This window comes from Macrobrachium rosenbergii, chromosome 14, assembly GCF_040412425.1.
Source record: "Macrobrachium rosenbergii isolate ZJJX-2024 chromosome 14, ASM4041242v1, whole genome shotgun sequence".
In the NCBI taxonomy this organism is placed as follows: domain Eukaryota; kingdom Metazoa; phylum Arthropoda; class Malacostraca; order Decapoda; family Palaemonidae; genus Macrobrachium; species Macrobrachium rosenbergii.
The window spans coordinates 36,767,811-36,782,630 of NC_089754.1; the positions used below are offsets into that span (position 1 = coordinate 36,767,811).

At 37.0% G+C, this 14,820-nt stretch overlaps 1 protein-coding gene across 1 annotated transcript; it reads left to right on the forward strand.

Annotated features, from left to right (window-relative positions):
* Positions 1-210: 210 nt before the first annotated feature.
* Positions 211-12,662, forward strand: LOC136845530 (mucin-2-like). The gene is made up of 5 exons (XM_067115711.1): positions 211-5,649; positions 5,895-7,566; positions 7,962-8,119; positions 10,033-10,168; positions 11,474-12,662. Exons 1-5 carry the CDS (start codon positions 211-213, stop codon positions 11,527-11,529), a joined length of 7,461 nt encoding a protein of 2,486 aa, XP_066971812.1. The 3' UTR covers positions 11,530-12,662.
* The last annotated feature ends 2,158 nt before the right edge of the window (positions 12,663-14,820 follow it).

Consider the following 14,820-nt stretch of genomic DNA (forward strand, 5'->3'; position numbering starts at 1 on the left):
TGTAATCATGTCATAAAAATCTAAACTGAAAGCAGTTATACTCTCTTTTATCATATTGCATTGCTATTATCACATCGCCGTCTCTCCTCAGAATCGCCATTTCTGAAAATAATACAAGATCAATAAACTTCCTTTATCTAAAGGTTATCGCAACCCCCAAACCATCATCAGATACTAAGAATTCTTCTTCTTTCCAGATGCGTCGATCGAATGAAACTCGGATTTTACCATATTTACTACTTCGAATGCGAACCTGGAACAGTCTTCGATGACAAACTGGATCAGTGCATATTCCCTGTCAATGCTGCAGATTATTGCGGCTCTGGTCATGTTATGACAACGGTTATTATTGAGTCGTCGACTGAGTTTGTATTGATGCCCGTGAATACAATTCCTTTAGGCCCAACTACAATAATCAGTTTCGTTCCATCTACAATAGTACTTACAGCTCCTCCAACAACCGTCATCGTTCCTTCTGTGCTTTCGACCGTTATCCAAGGACAGATTAGTACCGTAGTCCCTCATTCAACGACAGATATTTGGACTACAGTCATTGTAGGACATGTTACAAGCACAGTTCACAGTTCTGTCTACGCAAACGTGCTACCACCACTAACAATAACTGGTCAGGTGCCATCTAAAACAGTGGTCACAGGACTTCCTACAACAATTATTGCCTTACCCTTCTCCACTGTTGTTCCTGGACAAGCAACGACTATATTCCCTTACCCACTGTATCCTGTTACGACAGTGATAATAGGGATGTTCGCGACAGTTTTCACAAAACCATATGACACAGCTGCTTTGCCACCAACGACCATCACCAGTCAGGTCTTATCTATAACAGAATTAACAGGTCCAGCTACAACTGTCATAGCTCCATCAACCCTAAGTATGATTATTCCGGGTCAGATTACCACGGTTTACCCACCTACAATTGTGGCAGTCTCGACAACAGTTATTGTGGGACATTATACAACTGTAGTAGCCACTTCAGTCAAAACTACTCCTCCACCTCCAGTTACTGAGTTTAGTCAAGTGGAGAAAACAACATTAATCCTAGGACACCCTACAACTGTCATAGCATCTCCAACTTTATCTACGATTATTCAAGGGCAAATTACAACAGTTCTTCCTATTTTACCTGGAATGCCTACGAGTATCATAGTCCCTCCTACTGCTGCAGTTTCTGCACCTTCCAAAACAGCCACTTGCCAGCATTCAACAACAACTGTGTTTACATGTAAACCAACTACAGTTACAGTATCACCAACAGGACCTTCAGTTATTTCTGGGGGAATCATCTCAGAATTCCCAAGTTCAAATGAGAAATTTACAACTGTAATCACTGGAACATCAACTAATGTTATGTTTTACCCTGTTGCTACAGTTTCCTCACCCCCAATAATTGTAACAAATCTAATTTCGACAACGACGATATTAACAGGCCTACCAACAACTGTTATAGCGTCTCCGACACTGTCCACGGTTATTCCTGGCAAAATCACCACAATTGTTCCTTATCCACCAATAACCACTACAACTATGATAATTGGAATAGAAACATATATCGTATCAAAACCCGTAGCTACAGGCATTCTCTCCCCTTTAACTATCACAAGCAACGTGCCAACTCAGATGATGGTTATTGGTCTTCCAACCACTGTTTTAGCTTCACCCACATTGTCAACAGTTATACCAGGACAAACAACAACTCTTGTGCCTTTTCCCCAAGCATCGCTTACAACCGTAGTCAGTGGAACAGCAATAGAGATTGTAACGATGCCAGTTCCTACAACTTCATTATTACCGATAACTGTAACAAGCAAGGTTTCAGCAGTGACAGTATTAACAGGCCTGCCTATAACTATCTTGACATCACCAGCCTGGTCTACAGTCATTCCAGGACAGACCACTACAGTTCTTCCTTATCCTCAAGCAACACTCACAACTCTGGTAATTGGACCAACAACACAGGTCGTTTCAAGTCAAGTGGCAACAACAGGATTATCCCCAATAACAATCACAAGCCAAATCCAGCATATACAAGTAATAACTGGTTTCCCTACGACAATTCTGGCACCACCAACAATGTCGAAAGTTATTCAAGGCCAAATCAGTACTGTAGTTCCTTATCCACAACCAACAGTTACAACGGTAATAATAGGAACTTCAACAAATGCTGTTGCAAACCCAGTTGCTACCATACCATTACGTCCGATAACTATTACAAGTGAGGTCCCACATATAACAGTCTTGACAGGGTTACCCTCAACTGTTGTGGCATCTCCAGTACTATCTACAGTTTTACCAGGGCAGACTACCACTGTGGTTCCTTACCCACAAGTAACAGTTACAACTGTGATAGTTGGGAAAGGAACAACTGTTGTGTCATACCCGTTCCCTACAGCCGCCTTACCCCCGATAACTATCACAGGTCAGGTTCCAGCAATGACATCGCAGACAGGTTTGCCCACTACTGTACTAGCACTGGGAACAAAACCTACAGTAGTTCCAGGACAAGTAACTACTTTTCTGCCTTATCCTCAGGGGACAGAGACAACTATGATTATTGGCACAGCAACAAATGTAGTTTCAAATCCTGTTGCTACAGTACCCTCACCTCCAGTAACTATTACAAGCCAGGTCTCCTCACCAACAATATCAACAGGCCCACCAACAACTGTCATTGCATCACCAACATTATTCACTGTTATTCCTGGACAAACTACTACCATAGTTCCTTACCCACCAGCAACACTTACAACAATGATTACTGGAATGACAACTAATGTTGTAGCAAACCCGGTTGCTACAGTACCTTTACACCCCATAACTATAACAAGTGACGTTCCAGTAAAAACTGTATTGACAGATCTACCAGTTACCATCTTAGCACTACCAACTTTGTCTACTGTCATTCCAGGGCACACTACTACCGTTCTTCCTATTCCTCAAGCAACCATTACAACTGTGGTCATTGGAGCAGCAACTACAGTAGACCCAAGACCAGTTGCTACAGTGGCTTTAACCGCAATAACTATTACAAGTCCAGTTCAAGAACTCACTGTACTGACTGGGTTGCCCACAACTGTCATTGCATCACCAGTATTGTCAACTGTTATTCCTGGGCAAACTACTACTGTCCTTCCATATCCTCAAGGAACAGATACAACTTTGATCATAGGAAAGGCTACAAATGTTGTTGCAGCACCAGTTCCCACAGTTGCATTACCTCCAATTATCATCACTAGTCAGGTTACGTCCATGACAGTGGTTACAGGTCCACCAACAACTGTTATAGCATCACCTTCACTGTCAACAAGTCTTCCAGGGCAAACAACAACTATTGTTCCTTATCCAGATGCAACAGTTACAACTGTAATCGTTGGGAGAGCAACCAGTGTTGTTTCACACCCAGTTGCTACAACTGCTTTACCCCCAGTAACTATTACAAGCAAAGTTTCAGTAATGACAGTACTAACTGGTCTGCCTACAACTCTCATGACATCACCGACATGGTCTACTGTCATCCCAGGACAGACTACTACAGTTCTTCCTTATCCACAGCCAACAATAACAACTGTCATAGTTGGAACAGCAACAAATGTTGTTTCAAATCCAGTGGCAACTGAACCATTACCTCCTCTAATTGTCACAAGCCAGGTCCCTTCGATGACTGTAATAACTGGTCCACCTACAACTGTTTCAGCATCACCAACCTTGTCAACAGTTCTTGTAGGGCAGACTACAACCGTTGTTCCTTATCCACCAGCATCAGTTACAACTGTGATGATTGGTAAAGCAACACACATCGTTTCAAATCCAGTTGCTACAGTTGCCTTACCAGCAATAACTGTCACGAGCCAAGTCCCAACAATGACAGTAACGACAGGTTCACCCACAACTGTTGTAGCATCGCCGACTTTGTCCACAGTTGTTCAAGGGCAAATCACTACTGTTTTACCTTATCCACATGCCGCAGTTACAACTGTAATCATTGGGACGGCAACAAACATATTATCAGTGCCAGTTGCTACAGTAGCTTTACTTCCAATGACTATCACAAGTCAAGTTTCTATAATAACAACAACAGTTGGTTTGCCTACAACTGTAATAGTGTCACCAACATTGTCGACAATTATTCCAGGACAAACCACGACTATTATTCCTTATCCACAAGCAACAGTTACTACAGTAATCGTTGGTACAACAACTAATGTTGTTTCAGGTCCATTTGCAACAACAGCTTTACCTCCCATCATAATCACAAGCCTAGTTTCTTCAGTGAGTATACAAACAGGTTCACCTACAACTGTAATAGCATCACCGACAGTGTCTACAATCATTCCAGGACATATCACCACTGTTGTTCCTTATCCACAGGCAACAGTTACTACAGTGATCATTGGGACAGCAACAAATGTTGTTTCAAATCCAGTTGCTACTACGGCCTTACAGCCAATAACAATCACAAGTTTAGTTTCTTCAATGACTGTATTATCAGGCTTACCCACAACTGTTTTAGCTTCGCCAACATTGTCTACAATTATCTCTGGGCAAATCACCACCGTTGTTCCTTATCCACAGGCAACAATTACTACAGTGATCATTAGTACAACAACTAATGTCGTTGCAAAGCCAGTTGCTACTATAGCCTTACAGCCAGTAACAGTTACAAGTTTAGTTCCTTCAATGACAGTGTCAACTGGTTTACCTACAACTGTAATAGTATCACCTACATTGTCTACTGTTATTCTTGGCCAAATCACAACTGTTGTTCCTTATCCACAGGCAACAGTTACTACAGTGATCATTGGGACAGCAACTAATATTGTTTCAAAACCAGTTGCTACTGTTGTCTTACAGCCAATAACAATCACTGGTCTAGTTCCTTTGACAACAACATTAACAGGCTTACCTACAACTGTGATAGCATCACCAGCAGTGTCTACAGTTATCCCAGGGCAAAGTACCATTGTTGTTCCTTATCCACAGGCAACAGTTACTACTGTGATTATTGGAACAGCAACCAATGTTGCTTCAGAACCAGTTGCCACTACAGCCTTACCTCCAATAACAGTCACAAGTGCAGTTCCTTCAATGACAGTATTTGCAGGTTTACCTACAACTGTGATAGCTTCGCCAACATTGTCTACAATTATTCCAGGCCAGATCACGACAGTTGTTCCTTATCCACAGGCAACAGTTACTACAGTGATAATTGGGACAGCAACTAATATTGTTTCAAAACCAGTTGCTACTGTTTTCTTACAGCCAGTAACAATCACAAGTCTAGTTCCTTTGACAACAACATTAACAGGCTTACCTACAACTGTGATAGCATCACCAACATTGTCTACAGTTATCCCAGGGCAAAGTACCATTGTTGTTCCTTATCCACAGGCAACAGTTACTACTGTGATTATAGGAACAGCAACCAATGTTGCTTCAGAACCAGTTGCCACTACAGCCTTACCTCCAATAACAGTCACAAGTGCAGTTCCTTCAATGACAGTATTTGCAGGTTTACCTACAACTGTGATAGCTTCTCCAACATTGTCTACAATTATTCCAGGCCAAATCACGACAGTTGTTCCTTATCCACAGGCAACAGTTACTACAGTGATCGTTGGGACAGCAACTAATGTTGTATCAAAACCAGTTGCTTGTATCAGGCAATAACAACCAGTTAGTTCCTTCAACAACTATATAGCCTTACAGGCAACTGTGATAATCACCAACAAGTCAAAGTACTGTTGTTGTTCCAGGCAACAACAGTATATTGGGCAGGCTTATCAAAACCACTACTGTGATAGCATCTTCAACAATTATCCACAAGTTATCATCACCAACATTGCAGTTAAAGTACTGTTGTTGTACCTTATCCACAGGCAACAGTTACCACAGTCATCATTGGGACAGCAACTAATGTTGTATCAAAACCAGTTGCTACTATAGCCTTACAGGCAATAACAATCACAAGTCTAGTTCCTTCAACAACAGTGTTAATAGGATTACCTACAACTGTGATAGCATCACCAACATTGTCTACAGTTATCCCAGGACAAAGTACCATTGTTGTCCCTTATCCACAGGCAACAGTTACTACTGTGATCATTGGGACAACAACTAATGTTGTTTCAAAACCAGTTGCTACTATAGCCTTACAGGCAATAACAATCACAAGTCTAGTTCCTTCAACAACTATATTAGCAGGTTTACCCACAACTGTGATAGCATCACCAACATTGTCTACAGTTATCTCAGGGCAAAGTACTGTTGTTGTACCTTATCCACAGGCAACAGTTACCACAGTCATCATTGGGACAGCAACTAATGTTGTTTCAAAACCAGTTGCTACTATAGCCTTACAGGCAATAACAATCACAAGTCTAGTTCCTTCAACAACAGTGTTAATAGGATTACCTACAACTGTGATAGCATCACCAACATTGTCTACAGTTATCCCAGGGCAAAGTACCATTGTTGTTCCTTATCCACAGGCAACAGTTACAACTGTGATCATTGGGACAACAACTAATGTTGTTTCAAAACCAGTTGCTACTATAGCCTTACAGGCAATAACAATCACAAGTTTAGTTCCTTCAACAACTATATTAGCAGGCTTACCCACAACTGTGATAGCATCACCAACATTGTCTACAATAATCCCAGGCCAGATCACTACAGTTGTTCCTTATCCACAGGCAACAGTTACTACAGTGATCATTGGGACAGCAACTAATGTTGTATCAAAACCAGTTGCTACTATAGCCTTACAGGCAATAACAATCACAAGTCTAGTTCCTTCAACAACAGTTTTAGTAGGATTACCTACAACTGTGATAGCATCACCAACATTGTCTACAGTTATCCCAGGGCAAAGTACCATTGTTGTTCCTTATCCACAGGCAACAGTTACAACTGTGATCATTGGCACAGCAACAAATGTGGCTTCAGAACCTGTTGCTACTTTAGCCTTACCTCCGATAACAATCACAAGCCATGTTACTGCATTTACAGTGTCAACTGGTTTACCTACAACTGTTATAGCAGCTCCAACATTATCAAAGGTCATTCCTGGCCAGATTACCACTATTTTTCCTTATCCAAAAGCAACAGTGACAACTGTAATTATTGGAAAAGCAACAGATGTCGTCTCCACGTCAGTTATCACTCGAACCTTGCCTCCAATAACAATCACAACCCATGTTCCAGAAGTAACTGTAGTAACAGGACTCTATACTACTATCATTTATGAGGAGACCACTAACGTCGTTCCAGGACAAATCACCACTTACGTGCCAGTTCCAAAGCCAGTAATAGTCCCTACACCTATTTCCCCTCCCATTGTTACAACAAGACCTCCACCAGTACCAATGCAGTGTGAATTCAGAGAGAATGACTGTAAAATGTACGAAATCTGCCTCCCAGCTAAACGGAATCTTAGTCTCTGTCATGGATGCCATATAAGAGGGGCATTCATTAAAGCCTCAGATTTAGGATGCCAGAATGGACTGATGTCAAAGAGTGATCCCAGCGTCTGCATTCCAGAACCCGAGAGTAAGTCTTAAGCGCTGTAATAAAAGTTTTATTAAACATGGTGAAAAATTCTGAAATATGATGCGATATATTTCTTGACAGGGTGCTTTTAACACAGGAGATACTATTATAAAAAAAATGAGTTTTTCGTTAGGCTGTGTGATGCTTTCACAAATTCGAGAACAATGCACAACACATTTTTCTGTAGCAGAATCTTGTAAAACCAGAGCTGTATTTTAATTGACTTTATGTATTTAAAAGCTTTCCACGTCCATCATCTAACAAAAAAAGGACAGTGAACTAAATGGTTTCAGTCAGTGATCGATAAAGCATGAAAAATGAAGCAAACTCTTTTCAAGCAATAAAGTAACGTATAATAGTGTAGCCGACCAATTAGAATCATTTCATGTTTCCAGAAAGTACCCTATGCGACGCAGTGCCTGGATCAGGAGTCACGGTTGGCGAGACCTTAAATTTCCAGTGCAGTTTCGAGAAGACTCGTCCCAATGACGCCTGGATACAAAAGCGCTTCTGTGACCCCTACGTGCTGTGTGATCAAAAGGGTGCTGTCAAGGTAGGGTCAATTTCAGTCCAAAAACTTCAGTCAGTTGATCTGCCTTGAAAAAGGCTATGAGGTTGTTCACTAGTAACAAAAGTTCTCTCAAGGCCATAATCATTCCATTTCAAGTTTTCACCAACGATGACCTTTCCCCCCCTCTCTCTCTCTCTCTCTCAGAGAGAGAGAGAGAGAGAAGAGAGGTAACAAAAGTTCTCTTAAGGCCATAATCATTCCATTTCAAGTTTTCATCAACGATGACCGTTTTTCTCTCTCTCTCTCTCTCTCTCTCTCTCTCTCTCTCTCTCTCTCTCTCTATATATATATATATATATATATATATATATATATATATATATATATATATATATATATATATATGTATATATATATATCTATATATATTTATATATATATATATGTATATATCTATCTATCTATTTATATATATATGTGTATATATCTATCTATCTATTTATATATATATATATATATATATATATATATATATATATATATATATATATACACATTATCAGCAGGTAGTGTCACCTGAAAACAGAAACTAACAGTAGCCTCCTGCCTTGGGGATTTGAACTGTCAACCATTGACCTATCAGGGCGATGATTCGCCCACTCAGCTGCAGAAAGCATAAAAGGAAACAGACATGCAACTGCAAATATTTGGTATCGCAGTGGGCACCATTGCACCCCTAATTATAATTTCAACCCCTTCCAGCTTTGGTACCTCTGGCTCTGGGCTCCTAACCCTACATATTGATGAAATCATGGCGTCCTCAGTGTAACGAATATAAATTCCACAGGGATTTACATTTAAACTTTCTTGTTAAACTTTCTTGCTGATCTTTGGACTGAATACTCCTGCACCTGGACCAGTTGGTACATCGAGCAGGCTCGTTAGTTGTTCCTAACTTCTCCCTATATGTCCGGTTTCTTTAAAATCTGGTAGAATCCCTGGAGAACACTTAACTGTACTTTTATGTAATTTACCCTGCATAGGGCTAGTGCCGTCAGTTCAACTCACGTGGTGTACTGTAGGCATTAATTTCGGGTCTTTGCAGTGTCCCATCTGTCCCAAGCTGCAACCTCTTTCATTCATTTTGCTGTACCTCCGTGCATATTCTCTTTCTTCCATCTGACATTCCACCCGCTCCTAACAATTGGATTCATTGTGCAACTGCGAGGTTTTCTTCCTGTTACACCTTTCAAACCTTTTTACTGTCAATTTCCCTTTCAGTGCTGAATGAACTTATAAGTCCCGGCACTTGGCCTTTGGCCTAAATTCTCTGTTCTATTCTTTTAAGTAATTTAATGCCCTGACTTTGCCAACGGCTAAAAAATCTGATCGTTTGCAGATACAATTCTTGGCAACTTTTGCGTGGTTTTATGCGTAACTGTGTAAATTCATATAATGTGTTTGTAAATGATAGTAAGTCTGTCCTCTCTTGTGGAAGACAGGCATCACAATACATTAGATATACATTAGGATATACTATATATATATATATATATATATATATATATATATATATATATATATATATATATATATATATATATATATATATATATATATATATATATATATATATATATATATATATATATATATATACTCTATATAAATATATTATATATATATATATATATATATATATATATATATATATATATATATATATATATATATATATATATATATATATATATATACATACATATATATATATATATATATATATATATATATATACACATATATATATATATATATATATATATATATATATATATATATATACTCCATTGTCAGTGATGGATCCAAGTCCGTACTTACAGAGCAACTTGAAACACTGCAACATCTACGAATTGGAACGACGGCGAGACTTTGACCTCCTTCCTCTCTTACAGGGCATAATATTCTTGTGTAGGAACTACTACCAGTGCTACAAGAATTCGTCCGGCGAATGGAAGTCAGAGTTGACGAAGTGCCCTGGGGAGGACCTCTTCAGTTTCAAGGAGGACAAGTGTGTTCCCAAACCAAAGGGTAAGTCTCGTATTTATTTTCTACGGGAGGAAAGTCTTCTAAGAAATACATGACCTCCGTGCATATGCGCCTATAATCAGAATGTCGTGAGAAGGTTAATTATCTCACTACTCTTTTTTAATCATATGGATAAACCATTTTTATAAGAGGGTAACAGATTCACCTGCAAGATTAATATACTCGTACATCACTGTAGTCCTGCAGGAGCCAATTCGTTTTAGGACTGGAAGACAGATGACTTTTATTGTAACTTTGATGACAGTTGTTCCGATCTAGAAACTTTGAAATATTTATATTGTATAAATACTATTTTCCTCTTTGCCAGGTAGGAAAGCCAACCTTTCCTTAATGAAGATGACATTTCGTTAGAGATAGTTCACGAGAAAATTTCTAAAACCTTACGGAAATTGCATGTTAAATAATAATTTTAATTCATATAATATCGTTAATCTTTTGTCACGGGGCTGATAATTGCGTTTAAACCATCATCACACTCGGAGCGTTCGTTGACTGGTGTCAGTCTTTTATAGACTGTGCTGAACTAATAGTGATTAGACAATCAGTTAACATCATTTATTTATCTTCATCATACACTTAAATTTCACACATTAGACTCAAATTATTGAAAAACAGTTGCATTATATTAAACGAAATCTTGTTTTTCTGTTAGGTATAATCCAGAACACTGCATATAAATAGATTTATGAATTACTGTGTAGATCTGTCGGATGGGCATATTAATATTCTCAGTCTGATCAAACTTCATGAAATGGAATAAAGGTAAAATGATCTTAATCCCAAAGGAAACGACAGAGCCACCTCTTAAAAGATGAAAAATAATAAAAATTGGGAAAACGGAAGCAAGGAGAGAAAGTTGAGTAAGATTGTCTCCAAGGTGTTTGAATTTAGTGAAGGTTATAAATACTTTGGGTAATTTAAAATGAAAGGAAATAGGATAGCAACTTGAAGGATAACAGTGGACATCTTTCTTTGCAGACCACTGAAACTCTGCATTCTTATAAGTAAATGGCTATGAGCTGGTGTTGAAAACTGTATATAAAAAGATTGTAATTATAGGAAGTCACTTAATCCACGAATTTCGTAAGAGTCATAGAAGAGTGTCAGCTAGGTTAGTGGTTTTAAATAAAGCTGGGAATGACTGATGATAAAGCGAGCAGTCTGGAGTAACATTGTAAAGAGCAGATTTTAAGCCATTCTTTTGAGAGGCAACGTAACCACTTTCAAGAATACCCACCTTCTGTCTTTAACTATGAGTCACTAAGTTCTCGCGTTCATCATTTTCAGCTGAGGAGCTGTGTTCAGGGCCCAAAAGGACGTCTCGGCTTCTTGGGTCACTTTAAAAGCTTAAATCTTCAAGAAAAGACGACGACACTCCCTTCCTCGTACCACAGTGATGGACTCTTCAGCAGGCTATTCATTTATTCTGTTTAATTCGGTCAAAAAGAGGTTTAATGGTGATTCACTTGTTAGTCACGTAGGTTTGTCTGAAAGATTTTACAGTAATCCTTCTTCTGGTCAAAATGACAGGAATGAAAGACCAAGAAACTGACCGAATCACTGGCAATGACTCTAGACAAAAAAGACAAAACCTGTACCTAGGCATCTAGTTTTAAAATCCACCATGACAACGATAGATTAGAAAGATGAAGAATTATCAGGTTGAAAAAAAGAGTATTCACGTTCCGACAAGGAACACTTACTGTCAATCACCAGAACCGGTATTTTCAGGTAAAAGAAATAATACTTAACTGCAAATGAACTGACAGGTTGTCTCAGCACTTATGAGCAAAATAGGATTCATTTGCAGGTTAATTAAGTAAGATATGGATCAGTCAATAAATTACTCTATCAAGTAGTTCAATCAACTAGCTATTTACGTATTAGTATATCTATTTATTTTGTTGGTTGCTCACGTATGCAATCTATTTAAACACTATCTATTTATTTAATCACATATTTATTCCCTATTTATTCTGTAATTTATTAGATATCTATATATTTAATTGCTTTACTGCTTAATATTTAGCAAGACCTTATGGATCCGTCATTGAAGGATTTCAAAGTATTGTAATCAATTTGCTATTTATTTATTCGAACATATATTTATTTTGTTGTTTGTTTATGTATATAATCTATTTAAGCATTATCCATTTATTTAATCATAAATTCCCCATTTATTTAGTAATTTATCTATTTATTTAATCGCTTAATTGCTTAGTATTTATTTGAGGAGGGACTGGTTTCTGAATCTAGTAACAAATCGCTTGGAAGCAAAAGTATTACTATAAGTTAATGTGTTTCTCATGGGCATATAAATCAGTACAAAATACATAAATATATTGAACGGAAAACTTGAAATTAGGACATAAGTATCCATGGGAACTTAGATTCATGATATGGACAGTGACTTGAAATTCATTTGGATAATATAAGTAGTGACTGGGGATTGTTCATCTTAGATATTTACCGAAATAAAAACCAAATATATATAATATTATATATATATATATATATATATATATATATATATATATATATATATATATATATATATATATATATATATATATATATGACCATAAGACTGTCAAAATTTTATATCTTGTTAATTCATTTGGGAATTTTTACATAACGATACATTTTTCAAAATAAGACCATTCATTATATTTTCTTGCTGATGAATATAACAGATATAGATGTCCTTGCAGACATATTAAGATTTCATATTCATTAGTTAGTGTATATATCAGATACACTGCGTTCCATTCTACGTATCATTCTTGTTTAATTCTAATTACTGATTTTTATAAAACATTTAAATTTTATAATTAATTAATGAATCAAGTTTTCAAGTTCCCCAGCTGATCCAGAGATGGAGAAATCAAGTTTACTTGTTTATAATATTTATAGTTTCAAACATTTCTTATACATGAGCCTGGCAAATGTTACCAATGTCGAATTGGTTATATTTGCCAGGCTTATTTGTAAGAAATGTTTAAAACTATAAATATTATAAACAAGTAAACTTGATTTCCTCATCTCTGGATCAGCTGGGGAACTTGAAGACTTGGTTCATTAATCAGTTATAAAATCTAAATGCTTTATAAAACCAATAATTAGAATTATGCAAGAATGATATGCAGAACGGAAAGCAGTGCACCTGATATATCCACTGACTAATGAATCTGAAATCTTCAATATGTATAATGAATGGTTTTATCTGTTTTTGCTAACTGTAAAACAGATATTTTTTCATGGCTTTATTATCATCATTATTGTTCAGAACAGGAACCCCGTTCATATGAAGCGAGCCCGCAAGGGACATTGACTTGAAATTCAAACATCTAAAGAATATGGCGTTCGTTTGAAAGAAGTAACAGAAGGTAATGGGAAATACAGGAAGATTAGATCAGTTATTAGAAAAGAAAAAATGAATTAACAAAGTAATAAATAGACAGATAAAAATGTAAGTAAATTATTATAATACAAAGTGGTGGTCACCGCAACTGCATCTTAATTCGTCAAATTTAGTGCCATAATTTATTATCATAGATTATTTATTGTATTGTTGTTATCACCCCTTTCATCATCAGTGTTATAATCACTATCATCTTTATTGTTATTGTTTTATTGTTGTTATTGTTGTGGCAAAAACAGTACATAGAATTGTTATGGTTCATGTTATTTACTTGTTGTATTTGTTATATTTCCTTGTCTGTTTAGCATCTTAAATAAAATATATCAGATTTCTTTTTATAGGAAATAAGAAAAAAATTTTCTCAAGACTTCCGGAAAAAATTGGTCAATAAAAATAGTCTATTTTGGTAACAAAAGAAAATTGCTTACTCCATATGCTATTGGACTGGAATTCGAAAGAAAACTCCATCAGTCTTACCAGAATTCTTCGAAATTTTATTCTCAGCAAATTGTTGTCCTTGAATATCTGTTAGTCATTATTTGTCAAGCGCTTGGGAATCATTTACTTATTTATTCATCGAATTGAAACAAAATAAAATAAAAAATAAAATTGATCATTCAAGATGACGTGGCTTTATTTCACTAATGATGTAACCTTCAGGAATCCTTTTAAGTTTATTCACGAGTCTCTTGAGTGGTCCGTGGGTATGATGAACATGACTGCATGACATCATTGCACACAGGCGCATGCGCGCTTGTGTTTGTGCTTGTGTGTGCTTTCGTAATAGGAGTCCGACGGGAACGGCGACTGCTTTCGTAATAGGAGTCCGACGGGAACGGCGACTGAAGAAATAAAAGAAAAGAAAAGGATTTATAGGTAAGTCAAGTTACTACTGAACAACTGCTTTGATAATATTTAATGCACATTACATAATAATAATAAGTAAACTGTCCATATACCGATGATTGTATTGAATACATGTTAATAATAACTGAACTTTTAAGAACTGAAACACTGGGTTGGCTAAAGATGAGAGAGAGAGATCACTTAGACAGCTGGAACATTCTTTCACGATGATGTCTACCGGTAATTATGAACTGTCATTATTATTATTGTTGTTGTTGTTGTTGTTGTTGTTGTAGAAAATAAGTAAACAACCTTCCACAGAATTAAAAAGACCCAAATGCGGAAAAGAAGAAAGAGAAAAATATGA

What these genes read in the sequence shown, in the direction of transcription:
- LOC136845530 (XM_067115711.1), top strand. Translation starts at nt 211, where the DNA reads ATGAAACTCGGATTTTACCATATTTACTACTTCGAATGCGAACCTGGA. An exon ending in CTGCATTCCAGAACCCGAGA is followed by an intron (nt 7,567 to 7,961) that starts GTAAGTCTTAAG and finishes TCATGTTTCCAG; the next exon opens with AAAGTACCCTATGCGACGCA. An exon ending in ATCAAAAGGGTGCTGTCAAG is followed by an intron (nt 8,120 to 10,032) that starts GTAGGGTCAATT and finishes CCTCTCTTACAG; the next exon opens with GGCATAATATTCTTGTGTAG.